At 33.1% G+C, this 14881-nt stretch overlaps 1 protein-coding gene across 3 annotated transcripts in view; it reads left to right on the top strand.

Moving 5' to 3' along the window:
* Window positions 1-2449: 2449 nt before the first annotated feature.
* The window catches only part of LOC136269667 (neurogenic locus notch homolog protein-like), a 123869-nt gene continuing 111437 nt past the window's right edge, over window positions 2450-14881 (top strand). For 2 of the 3 annotated variants that reach the window (XM_066081796.1, XM_066081795.1), the window contains exon 1: window positions 2450-2548. Coding sequence is in view for 1 of the 3 variants with exons in the window: in XM_066081792.1 (XP_065937864.1) it covers window positions 14651-14688 (38 nt within the window). In the remaining 2 variants the exon portion in view is untranslated. Of the gene's footprint in view, window positions 2549-14645; window positions 14689-14881 lie in introns of those variants that run through there. The other variant, XM_066081792.1, reaches the window with a different exon arrangement.

The following is a 14881-nucleotide window of genomic DNA, read 5'->3' as shown; positions in this document are numbered from 1 at the left end:
TGTATATATATATATATATATATATATATATATATATATATATATATATATATATATATATATATATATATATATATATATATATATATATATATATATATATATATATATTATTATATTTTGTGTGCAAATTGTATCATTAGTGGTCAAGGTAGTACTTATTTCCAATTTTTTTCCTATACCATAAGAAGTTAAAATTTTTGACCTCTAATGATATAAATCTGAAATTATATCATTAGCGGACGGTTAGGTTGTTCTTTAATGATAAAATTATATCATTAGTGGTCAACATCCTGACCACTAATGCAACTTTATATCATTAGCTAAGTTGCTACAGGCATCTCTTTGCGGTTTTACAAGCTGCTTTCAATGTCGATCAAAGTAGTGAATCTTCATAAGGGAGAAGACTTTTTGTGAGATTATACTTTTTCCTTTTATTTGAAGTTGCTGATTGCTGATTCAGTATCTGGTGTCAGATATTTTTGTATATCTGAAGTGGTACTGGCACTCTACCAGTTATCGGCGAAAAATTAACGTTTTTCCCACCTATTTCCTCACTTCTTGATATTTTTGGATAACACTTTATCAATATGTTAGATTATATCATTATTTAGAACTAAAAAACATCTTGTTTTTGTGCTTTTTAGCACGCCCTGAATTTGCCGAGGTTTCACGATTTACTGTACCAGTTATTGGCGTCATGTTTGTTCAAAACATGATCCCCAGGGGTAGGGTGGGGCCATAATTGGAGGGGGGGGGGTCGATTTTTACGGAGGAATATATGTATACCGAAAATATTTAAAAACCTTCTTCTCAAAACTATTTAACCAGAAAAGTTCAAATTTGTGTGCAAGCATCCTCAGGTGGTGTAAATTCAAGATTGTTCAAATCATGACCCCATAGGGTAGGATGGGACCACAATGGGAGGTTCAATTTTACACAGGAACATATAACAGAAGTCTTTAATAATCTTCTTCTAAAAAACTATTAGGGAAAAAACCCTTAATTTGTGTGCAAGCATCCTCAGATAATGTAAATACAAGATGATCCCGGGGGGTATGGTAGGGCCACAATGGTGGATGTTAAGTTTATGCATGGGAAGATATAGCAAAAAAAAAATCGTTAAAAATTTGAAAGGAAAAAGCATTCATCCTAAAAATATCTAAAACCTATGTGAAAGCACAGATTGTGCAGATCGAAATTTGATCATAATTTCCTGGAGATAAATGGGGCCACAAAAGGGGGGGGGGGGTTTAAATAGGAATAAAGAAAAAAAAAAATAAAACAACAAAAAGGGCTTGGTAATATGTGGATAAAAATTTACAGATTTTTTTAAAAAGCTTTTTGTTTAAGATCTACTGTACCTTATTGTCAGGATGTTTCGAATTTGATACTTTTATGCGCATTAAGTGAGTTATAGCTATTGTTGCTCAGGTGAGCGATATGACCCCTGGGCCTCTTATTGATGTTTACAATGCTTTAGTAAGACATTTCTAATAGTCAACCAAGATATGAGTGTCAGTCGTCGAGTTATAAGCGAGTTACAGAGCCCATGATTCTTGTTATTTAAACAAAGCTTAGGTCATATTTTAGTCTACATCTGAAAGTTAAAAAGAAAATTCTAGGGTGTGACGTAAAATGAAAGTGTGTGTTTATTTCTGCTCCATGCAACACATACAAATGTTGGCTAAGGTTGAGGGCAAAGCTGATTTTTTAACCCCTCCCCCATCTCAGGTATAGAATATTGTTGGGTACAAAACAGAAGGAAATGTATTCGTCCCGAGGGACTAACATAGCATACTCTAGTTTCCTTAATATTCAAGGGCATCAATTTTCGTGGATAAAGTGAAAATCACAGTTTCAAGGATACATAAATTCGTATTTAATGATCCTATCAATGCAAAATGTTAATAGAAATTGCACTTAAATAAACATTTAATTTCGTAAACATAATTATCAACGAAATCCACGAAAATTGGTAGTCAACGAATTTCGACGAAACCACAGTAATCAAAGTTGCACCACGATACAAGAACTTGTGTTTTGTAATATGAAAACCCCCCACCAAAAAGCCTTGAAAAACGAATTGCCATTTTTTGTCATCTTCGCTAGCCTATGGTTTTCGGTCCACTCCGCCCCGGAGTGGACTGAAAACCCTTGGCTAGCGAAGATGTTATTTTGTAAGATCAACGTAGAATTCGTGAGCTCGTTTTTGCGCTCAGTCCATTTCCTAAACTTCATCATCAAACGGTCTTTGGTGACATCCTTATCTTTTTACCTTTTTGTGTATAACTTGCATACTTTATGATATATCATTACTTGAAGGTGAAACGTTACTAGTTATATAAAGACACCGTTGAAAGGATTGTGAACAATAAGGAAGTAAACCCAGGATAATGACCAATAAAAACTTTCTGATGCGTACTGTATCACAATTCTCTTTCCTTAGTTGATTGTATACCAGGAAGTAAATGAACGTATACAGAGATCCAAACACTTACAAGAATTTTTCAAATCATGGCCATTGTGAATCAATACACCATCATATGTAAGTATTTATTGCTTTTTTCCTACTAATTGTCATTATAATTTCTAACGTCAACTATAAATGAACTCAATATTTCTACATTTCATAACGATACAACTTTCCTTTGTTCATACAACGAATGCACCAAAATTATGTTCATGATCGGCTTTACAATAATTGGGCAAAAAAAATTGTTCATGTACTTAAATCCAATCTTTAAACTTTGAAAAGTCATTACATTATAGGATATAAGGATAGTTGAATATCAATGCAATTTGTAAACGCGCAAATGTGTGTGTGTGTGTGTGTGTGTGTGTGTGTGTGTGTGTGTGTGTGAGGGGGGAGGGGGATTAATAAACTTTCTTTTCATTCTTATGCTTAAAGTAATGTCACCTTTGTTCAATAACATCAAGGATTCCTTTATTAGACAACAAACTTTGTTTACACGTTCCTCTCAATATAAATTAAAGAGTGAATCTTCATACGGGGAAATATTTATGAATTATCCTTTTTCCAATGTTTGAAAATGCTGACTCAGTATCTAATGTCGGTTGTTTTATTTATCTGGAGTGAACTATCTTAAGTGAAATATTCTCATTAAAATTAAATCTGCATTTTTATCCAATGTGTTGCACTTGAGTTAAAGATATTAAATGTTAAAAATATTCATTGATCTGATGAGATCATGAATACATATTCTTTCTTAAATAAGTAACCGTTACAATAATTTTAGAATTTTTAATATTTATTATATTTTATGGTGTGGACTCTTAAAACCAATAAATGATAAAGAGGCATGATCACGATTTTGGTTAAAATTTATTCTCCGTTTTTAATGCTTACAATGCTTTAGTAAGATATTTCTGATAGTAAACCAAAATTTGAGTGTCCGTCGTCGAGTTGTAAGTGAGTTATCGAGCTCACAATTGTTTGTTATGTAAACAAAACTGAGGTAATGTTTTTGTTTACATTTTGAAAGTTGAAAGGAGAATTCTAGTTTTAGACCTAAAGTGAAAATGAAAAATGCTAAGAACTGCTACTTTATGCTCAAAACGAACTGGCAGAGAGAAAAACTCTTACCGATATATTTGATCGATGTTAACAGAAACATGGCACAAACCTTGTTAACATAACAAAGAATTGTATGTTCTGTATCTTGCTTATACATTGTAACTCTACGAGTGGCACTCAAAATCTATGACCATGCCCATTAAATGCTACTCTGAACACTTATCATACATCCGATTATAAAAAAGTGATTTGAACCAACTAAAAAATTATACTTTGATTTGGTTTCATTTTAATTGTTTAGCATGAAATAATAAATAATATTACTTTGTCGTTAAAAATATAAATAAACATAGACTATAGGTTTATAAAAAAATGTTTTCTCAATCCTTAGAATGACCAGAAGTAAATTAGTTAATGTTTTATTCCATATGTACCAATTCTTTTACATCTAATTTTTTTCAATCATGCTGAATGCCAGTTCGTAATAATTAAGAGAAAAGAAGTTATAAGAACTTTTTTCAATTCCATTGAAATATGTTTGGGGACTATGAAGTATCATAAAATAAAAAACATATAATTAATGACATACCGTAATACACAATCGATATTATATCAGTTTAATTTCTAAACGCGCAAATGTGTGTGTACAAATATTAAACATTATGTTTTCATTTTCATTATGATGCTTAATATGATGTCCCCTTTGTTCGATAACAACAAAGGTTCTTGTGTGGGACGTCTCATTGCATTTTTACAAGCTGCTTTCAATGTTAATAAAAGTAGTAACTTTCATAAGAGGGAAGAAATTTTGTGAGCTTATACTTTTTTGAATGGTTGAAATTGGTGATTCAGTATGTAGTGTCAGTTGTTTTGTTTATCTGAAGTTGAAGACGTTAAATGGAATATTCTCATAGAATTTAATCTGCTTTCTTATCCAATATGTTGCTCTTTATTTAAAAGATATTGATAGTTTAAAATACTCATTGATCTAATGAGATAATAAATACACATTGTTTCCTTAATAAGTAACCTTTACAATAATTTTTACACGTTTAAAGTTTGTACTTATATTTTATGTTGCGGACTAAAAAAAGCTGATGAATATTAATACTACACTGAACATTTATTTGAATATAACTGTTGATTTGGAAATCAGCTCGCAAGAATCTTTGTTTGGTTTCATTTTAGTTGTTTGGTATAACATAATTGTCTCTTGTTTTGTCGATGAAAACAATATGGTCCACAAAAGGTCACATGTTTTGAATCGGAAATTAATACGGAAAATATTGTTTGTGTACTAAACATATATTTTAAATCACTATAGAGACAATAAATCACCTTTATTGATATTTCAATACGGATGCCGGTGTTTGTATTTGGTATTATATCAATAATTAGATTAGGGTTGAACGAAAGTAAATTTTTTTTTATATTATTATGATGACTAGATGACAACACAGCATGGCAACCATAAGACATCTAAACGGCATGCAGAACGAATGCTATATAATATGTTACACTAAAGATTATTCAATGCTTTATATGACATAAGAGAGCAAAATATCAATTAATGATCTACCATACGGGAACCAGACACTAAGCAGTTAAATATTATTTTCATTGATGGGTTGTCTTAAGTATATAGTTACAAGTACATGTACGAAGTCTAGAAATCCCCCTTTTTCTTGTGTAACTATTTAATTTGAAATCAACAAAGTATTAAAAAGGGATTTTGGAAGGTTAAGTCGATATGTTATTATCATGTCTCCTTATGTGTTTCCCTATTATCGATATGGAGATAAATTCTTTCACACATAATTTATCATTTCTTTGCACGGGAGTTCATGCTATCAGAAAGAATACACGATATAGTCTCAAGTGTTATTTGTCTATATATTATAGGTTCTTTCAAACCTCTCTCTTTACTCCTTACTAAAATTCTTACAGTAGTGAAGGAGAAACCTCAAGAGTACTGCACAACAATATACTCCAGAAGTGGTGTGAATCAGATGTGAAGAATTATTTGAAACTTTGAGGTCACATAATCTTACCAAAAACAATAGCATCAAAATGTACGATTTTTTTTAAACGCTTTATACAACCTTTCCCCATGACAAGTTAAAATCTAGGCTTTTTGTATATCATCAACAGTTGTTTCTTCAATAAAAATGGAAGTCGTAAAAATGCCAACCTTGTCATTGGAAATCTCAAATAAATATTTAATTAAAAACCATTCTGATTGCACACACAAATACTCTGAAGTTGAAAGATGATTGAGTTTAGACAACATCTACATGTATGTAGTTTTTGAAAGTCTTGCAACACTCTGTTGGAATTCCCATGGTTACCAATAGTACCTCAATGTTAGCAGACCTATTTTGTATTCTTATGAAGCAGAATTTATTAAAAAAAACTCGTACTTGAAAAGATAAATCACTCGCCGTTGCCTTTAACTCAACATTCAGGTATATCGACGACGTATCATCAATTAATAATTGCTATTTCCATATTTACGTCGACTCGATACATACCAGTGAACGTGAAATAAAAGATAACAGAGTCCGTGGTATCTGTTTCATATTTGGATATTTTACTGGAAATGGACATTGATGGTAACCTAACAACAAAACTTTACGATAAACGCGATGACTTCAAATTTTCTATAATCAACTTTCCTTACTTATGTAGCAATATACCTTCATCACCTGTATATGGTGTTTTTGTTTCTCAGTTAATTCGATACGCAATGACATGCTCTTCATATAAACAGTTTATAAGACAATGAACATTACTGACAAACAAGTTGATAAAATAGGACTATCAACAGTTTCGTTTAAAGTCATCTTTTCGTAAGCTTTATGGTCGATACAACGACCTTGTCAGCAAATACAATCTCCCACTGGGTCGCACGCTGACTGACGTTTGTCATACTAATTTTATACCATAATTAATCACCTAGTTGTCTGCGGACTTTTCCGATTTTTCCCCCAGTTACGACAAAGAGCACTAGGCGGGTGTGACCGGTCAGCAGAGGATGCTCACTCCTCCTAGGCAGGTCTCATTAGCGGATACTAGTTTTACCCAGCTCTTCGATTAGATGGGTTTCACGTGGTGTACACACACATGCATGTGTTTTTCATATGCAAAAAAAGGATTAGTTAACATGTATAAACATTTCTGTTGTGATGATCATCTAAAAAGATTCATATTGTGCTCTAATTGGATTATCAATATGATGTTGACCAATATAGGTAAGCATAATACATTTAAATTAGCACAATATTATGAGACACCGGTATGTACATAAGTATTACTTTCACTTTCTAAATAAGTGATCTTTATTGCTAGCATACAGTATCATCATATAAGCTTATCATCGTTACCTATCCAATCGCATTTGTAAAGTTTCTGTCATTTTTATTGCAAAAGTTATTTTTTCATTTGTCAGACTTACACTATTGAGTTGACCCCATATTGACCCTGTAACAATTTCGTATTAAATGTATAAGAAAGTGTAGAGACTTCTCATTTTTATATGAGTTAAAATGGGGAGGGAGCTTAAGGTGTCTTTCTTTCCTAATGTATTATAATGCATCAAATACAATGTAGGCAATGACCCTATGGGATTGTTCTGACCCCATGAAACAGGAAAATACATTAAAATATCTTCTTATGTCATTATGATGCATTGAATGGTGTAAAGTATATGACCCCCAGGTGTTGTCTTGACCCCCCCCCCTTTTTTTGAAAAAGGAAATGATGATACACTGTATATTTTGATAAATTTTGAGATCATTATCCCTAAACCATATAATTTATTCTTGCTCTTTGTGTCATTGCGCATCAAATTGTAAATAGGTTATGCCAACTTTGAGACACCCTGACATTCTATAACTAGAAATAATAAAGTATTTTATCTAGGATACAATAGGCCTGTCTATCTAGTTGTGCACCCTAGTTTGATTTTTCTCATTTGGGGTTAGACAACCACTTTTCCGGGGGAAGGGGGGGGGGGTCAAAAGGGTGTGGGGTCTTACATTGAACCCTATGGGAAGAATCGTAGACTCTATTGTAAATGGTAACTTGAAAACGGACAAAGATAATAATATAGGGTTTTCATAATCATATATTGACTGTTACTGGCAATATATAGGGTTTATTAGATCTGACCCCCGGGGTCATCCCCACCCCCCAGGAATTGGAAATTACCATATATCTCAGAAACTGTTATAATCATGACTCCTAACCATATATATTCTTGTTCCTCATATCAAGGGGCATAAAATGTTATGTAGGTTATGGCCCCTGTTGGTGGTCCTTACCTCCCTCAAACAGCAAGTCCCTTAATATCTTCAAAACAGTTGAGATCCCCACCCTTACACCATATCTATTCTTGTTCCTTGTGTCAAGGGGCATCAAACCGTATATAGGTCATGGGCCCCAGGGGTGGTCATGACCACCCTCGAACAGGAAGTACATGAATAATTCGAAAACGGTTGAGATCCCCACCCCTTAACCATATATCTTCTTGATTCTTAAAGGACATCAAACGGTGTGTAGGTAATAGGCCTCAGGGTTAAATTTAATTTTTCAAAACCGTAATGCACATCTATAGGACAGTCCCTATTATATCCCAAGATACGATGTGTCTATCCATCAAATCATAAGAGTTCTAGGATCCATTTTTTTTTTAGTGCTAAACGTCAATTTTCTTCTACTATTTGACTTCCTGGATGAAATTTAAATTTTTAGAACTGTAATACACTACTATAGAATAGTCCCTATTATATCCCAAGATATGATGTGTCTATCCATTAAATCATAGGAGGAGTTCTAGGATCTATGTTTTTTTTTGAGTGGTAAACGTCAATTTTCTGATGATTTGACTCCCTGGATGAATTTTAAATTTTTAAAACCTTATTGCACATCTATAGGACAGCCCCAATTATATCCCAAGAGATGGCGTTCCTACTCCAAAAGTTGTAAGAGGAGTTCTGGGAACGAAATTTTTTTTGGTAAAAAAAAAAGCGTCATTTTTTGTTGCCCACTGATCCCCTTAATAAAAAAAATCTGGAACCTGATCACACTTCAATATGACACCCAAAATCATATTCTAGAAGATCATTTGGCTACTGCAAAAAAAAGGTTTTGAAACCAGTTTTTTTTGTTAAAAAATCGTCATTTTTCAGCCATTAAATGACCCCCAGGACAAAATTGAAAATTCTGAAACCTTATTGCGCATCTATAGGATACCCTAAAACATATACCAAGAGATGATTTGTCTACTGTTAAAAATGTAGGAGGAGTTCGAGGAAGAATGTTTCTTGTGAAAAAACCGTCATTTTTTACCAATTATTTGACCCCTAAGACTACCAGAGAATTTTTTAAACCTTTTTACAAAACAACATGACACCCCAGATCAAATCAAATAGTTCAGTTTGCTGGTTTATAAGATGTCAGGGCAGTTTGAGAAAGTAAAACGAGACAGACGGACGAACGGACAGACGGACGGACGTAACAGGGTAACAACAATAAACCCTAACTTTCTTTAGAAAGTGCGGGTATGAATATCCAGAATATAATTACAAATTGATCCTATTTACTGCAAACGTTTTCGCCATATCTGGCTCTTCAAGCAGTTATGTAGTATTTATTGTACATAACTGCCTGAAGAGCCAGGAATGGCGAAACTTATGCAGTAAATAGGATCAATTTGTGACTTTATTCTGGATATTAATTATTTTTAAATTATATATATATTATATATATTAGATATATATATATATATATATATATATATATATATATATATATATATATATATATATATATATATATATATATATTTATATATATATATATATATATATATAGCACAGGGAAATTCACTTTTGCTGGAGCTCCACCTCCGCCCCGACCGAGGCTTGGACTCACGACCTCTGGAACCCATTCTCCTAGCAGTGAGCGGCCACCGCGCTACCCACTCGGCCATCTAGGCAAGAGAAAAATCTTGCTTTCGATGACGATCGGAACCGAGCGCGCCGGCCGCACACTACATAGTCGCTTGAGGTACAGGTGGAATACAGTTAAACGACAATTTGAGAGGATCGGAACGATACACATTCCATAGAATTACACACATATATTATAAGCACAAACATTGGAATTCACATATACCTGCCCATAATGAATGCTATAGATATATATATAAACCACAGGGAAATTCACTTATGTTGGAGGTCCACCTCCGCCCCGACCGAGACTTGAACTCACGACCTCTGGAACCCATTCTCCTAGCAGTGAGCGGCCACCGCGCTACCCACTCGGCCATCTAGGCAAGACAAAAATCTTGCTTTCGATGACGAACGGAACATAGCGCGCTGACAGCGCTCTACACAGTCGCTTGAGATACAGGTGGAATACAGTTAAACGACATATATATATATATATATATATATATATATATATATATATATATATATATATATATATATATATATATATATATATATATAGACACACACACAGTTTAATCTATTTGAATGAAATCGATATCAAGATGAATTTTGGAGAGTAATATTAATATCTTATTCATTTTTAGACAGGTTTTAGGTTTCGTCTGTTAATAAAGAGTATTAGTTAAAACCACTAGTACTTATCGTTTCTCTTCTGGATAACCCTTTTTCGTTTTCGAACTTTGCATAATGCGTCCATGCCCTTCCCACCTTCCGCTTTATTCAAATATAAATCTGCTTTTCAGTAATCCACAGTGTAGGAACGGAAGTGTACAGTTTTGGGTACCGCTGTTCGTCGAAGCGAGTAAACAAATTGAACACGTAGCTCTGCTTGCAGTCGAAGACAGTTTTTGTGTTATTTTAATCAAATGAATTGATTAATGGATTTAAAAAGCTTTTGGAACAATTCAATAGGTTACGGTAATAAACTTGCAAAAGTATAAAAGTTGTATATATTCTTTATGCAATACGATTTTCAAGTGAATATTTTGGTAATCAATATTCAGGGTCACACTTTAAGATTGAAATCGTTATTATGTACAAAATACAATCATTACAACTGAATTTGGAACATGTAAAGGTAGATATATATCTCAAGAGAAAAACCTGACCTTTTTTCTGATGACATTGCAAACAAAAGTTGAAAAAATCACCAGAACATCACGAGCTGTGATTATTTTATACCGTACGCGTAGCTCAAAAGCCTTTGAATTTTACTGTACGGATAGTTCTGTTAAAAGCATTGTGAAGTTTGTTTTGGAGAAGTTTGGTTTCGGATGGTAAGTTAATTAAACAGAATGACAATGGTCTAAATAATTTTTCATTGATGAAAAACAAATATTGTTGTTGCAACGCAACCCCCCCCCCCCATAAGTAAAACAAGTTGCTGTCCTTTAAAAAAGGACAACAATACGTGGACCATTTGCATGTGTTTCCAACGAAAACGTGAAAGCCTAAAGATTATCTGTTCTGAGATTCCACCGTCTCTAGCCCTCTGCTTTTAACCACTAAATTTGTACGTTGTATTACGTATATAACCCTGACTTTTTATCTCAGAGTTTAAAGGGTTCATACTTCTAAAATAATTATGATCTATCTATGAATGAAATTTGCATGTGTAGTATCAGGCATTCGGTGAAATCTACTATTTGCGCACACATTACGATTCGCACTACTTTGTTAACTATGCTGTGACAGCTTTGTGTAAATTAAAAAAATCATATTTTGATGCATTTTTCTTGAGATTTAAACTTGTATACAGTGACATAATTATTCAATCATACTTAAATGCTTAAAAAAATTTAATCGGGAAGTACTCTAGCCTCGCATACTATAAAACGATTTAGATAAACGTGTGCTAGCCTGGTTCCCTGAGCTACCCATTACGCACAGGAACAAGGCTAGCTCATGCGCGGGCTGAATTTTCCCCATAGCATCCGGTTTAACCTCGCTTATATATTTTCTGCGTGGACCTCAAGGTCCACGCAAGTAAAGATAAATTACATGTGTATTCGGAAAACAACAAAACATTGCAAATTATGCTATTTGATGCATGTTATAGTTTCGGCATAACATTAACTTATTTCATAATACTGATAGTTCATATTACATGCCAATTATTTCTTTAAAAGGAATACTTTGTTTCTGTACTGTTAGCGACAACTTTACAATTACAGCGCCTTTGAACTTATGTGTGCATATGGCACGGAATCCCGAACCCGATTTAGATAAACGTGTGCTAGCCTGGTTCCCTGAGCTACCCATTACGCACAGGAACCAGGCTAGCTGATGCACAGGCTGAATTTTCCCCATAGCATCCGGTTTAACCTCGCTTATATATTTTCTGCGTGGACCTCAGGGTCCACGCAATAACCCAATACAATTGTAATCACCACAAATAATTTGACAAAATTAAAAGGCGCAAAGGGTGTTACATAATGTAGGAGTATATTTAACGGTTGTAAACTATAGTTAACGAATGATAATCTAAGTTTATCTGTCTGCAAATAACGTTAACGATAGATTTTGCTGATAAAAATAGATTCACATCTGTAAACGATAATTTACAGTCTTTAACTATGGTTAAGAGTTGTTAATCATAGTTTCACAATCGTGATACTATATTAATCAGATAAACTATGTTTTGCAATCGCAAATGGTTGTTTTCAGTGTTATAATTATAGTTTTACACTTCCTGAAACATAGATGATTGCGTTAACTATGGTTTACAGATGTAAAATATAGATTATGGTCGTTAACTATAGTTTTCTGTCCGTAAACTATAGTTTACAACCGTTAAACCTAGCTTTTCGACCGTGAAACTATGATTAGCTCATTATTGTGAATTTGGCGTACCATACATTTCAAGAGTGAATTCGGAAGTGATTTTCCTCATGCAGCTACATGTATATGTATTGGGGTTAATCTTTAGGGAAATTATGTTTGACATCCTTATGCCTTGCAGGTTAAGATACTGATGCAAATAGTATATCGTGATCATGGGAGTAATCGTTGCTGATTATTGTTATACAGTATCTTAGATAATGAATAATAAAGAAATATAATTTACATGTATTTTCAAATGTTACGAAAAGCGAGTTTTTAATGGAAGAATATTCATTATGCAATAATTCTTTGAAAGGGGGAGGGATTCTTCGTGTGAAATCAAGTAAAACTAGTTTTTTGTCACAGATACGTTGCATTGTTTTCAAAGATTGGAAGGGGGAGGGGATGGGCAGACAGGAATTGCAAGGAGAACTCCGAAGGCATATTTTTAATATTTTTACAAAGATAAATATAAGAAAGAATTTTCACATACTAAATCGTTTTATGTGTGTAATGTTAGCGAACTTTTCTTTCATTTTTTTTTAAACGCAACAAAATGTCTACTCTGCGATGTCCACGCAAACGAGTGTTTATTGCAGAAAAACTGCTGAAATGTACAGTATTGTGCTTCATACAAAAAAGTCTAGGCATATAGCACACGCACCTGACGTTATATATTTTTCTCACAATAAAAATAAAAACCGTCTACTTAATAATGCACAAGGTACACATCGCCGCCATCTTTTATTTATTTAAATCAGTCGCCTCAGCTGGAAGTTTCACTTGAATCTCATCGGTAAAATGTTTTTGCGATCATCTCCGTCTGCCGATCAGTCCATCAACATCTAAGATTACAACCGATTCAACCAATACGGCGCATTACAACTGTCATTAATAAAAATCATTCTTCAATATGCATCATGCGCATGTGGCATATAAAAATCAAAATGCAAATTTCATTCATCATTACAATTGTTGTCTTAATCGTACTAGTCGTATTAAATCTCAAAGGATCTTGAGGTCTGTCGTGGCGATCGGGACTTCTGCGATTTGTCAATATGGTCATTCGTGCTACATATATATACATGTAGATATGGCCGTCGGGTTCCAATCGTAACTCTTTCATCTTGATCAATAAAAGAATCGCTATCATTATCATGTCCCATCGCAACAGAGGACATCGGTTCGTACATGAACTTATATGCACGGACAAAAATCGGGGACTCGTGTTGTGATGTTTGGATCAGATTGAGGTCACATCGGAAATTATATGTGGTCAATTTTATAACGTATTTTATGTTATCTAAATGGACACTGAGATCGTGTCAGATTGCATCACCTGAAATATATCTCGTACATGTATTTAGACCTAACTATTTCAAAGTGTTAGTTATCACTCGACAGTGGGAACCTACATGTAGAATAGCTCATTGTAATGTTCAGAGCTACGCGTATAGTTGTTGAACTGTGAATCAGAGCTACCCGTACAGACAAGTAAGAGCTACGCGTACAGTAAACAATCTCGAGGTATGGTAAGAAAAAGTTCAGTTTCGAAGAATATATTGCTTTCTTCATACATGTAACTTTTTTTGTCTCAAAGTTAACATATTAGGAAAATAATTTTTACATCAAGAAACATTATTTTTTGTCAAAGAAGATGAGAAACACTTCTCTGGATATTGTGATTCAATTTCTTATTGAATTTTTGTACTGTTTTTATCCAATAAGATTTTTTCCATAAATAAATTTTATGATTTTAGGATGGAAATGACAAGTATAAACTTATTCAAGTTTACTACCGTATAAAAATAGGGACAATGTCCGTCCAGATATTAATTATTTACGTATTTTCAATCTACGATGAAAATACTGTACGCAGCGCTACTTGTTCTCTCGCTTCGATAAACAGCGCTACCCAAAACTGTACACTTCCGTTCCTACACTGTGTAATCGATCGATTTGTACAATTACTTTGAATTTTGACTGCTTTTGCCTGCCACCTATTTTTTAGGAAAACTGTAGTCAAGATTAATAATTAAACATTGACCATACACTGTATTTTAATACAATGTATCTGTAATTTTGGTTACAATGTCGAGAATATTGAAAAAGATGTAATGTTCAAAAATTGATACTTTTATATTTAAATTTCTCTATATTTCTATTGTACATGTATATTTTATTCTAGTAATGAATGGTTTATAAATCACATATTGAAAGATGTATAATTACGTTTGTTGTTTTTTATTGTTTTTATTTGGTAGATTTTACTATGATGGTTCACGGATCAATGTCCATTTCTTTTGATAAGTAAGTACAAAAATGGTAAAAGAAACTCTAACTGACCAGACAGTATGTTAAAATATATATTATATATTGAATGAATTTTATCTATTTATTTACTGACAATAAAGAATGATAAAATATTTGATATATATTGGATGAATTTGATTTAAAAATGAAATTATTTAAACTTGATTTGATAGCAAGTAATTAATCTAAA

Source organism: Magallana gigas, chromosome 4, assembly GCF_963853765.1.
Source record: "Magallana gigas chromosome 4, xbMagGiga1.1, whole genome shotgun sequence".
NCBI lineage: Eukaryota > Metazoa > Mollusca > Bivalvia > Ostreida > Ostreidae > Magallana > Magallana gigas.
The sequence above is the reverse complement of the archived record's forward strand: the minus strand, read 5'-3'. Positions and strand labels throughout refer to the sequence as shown.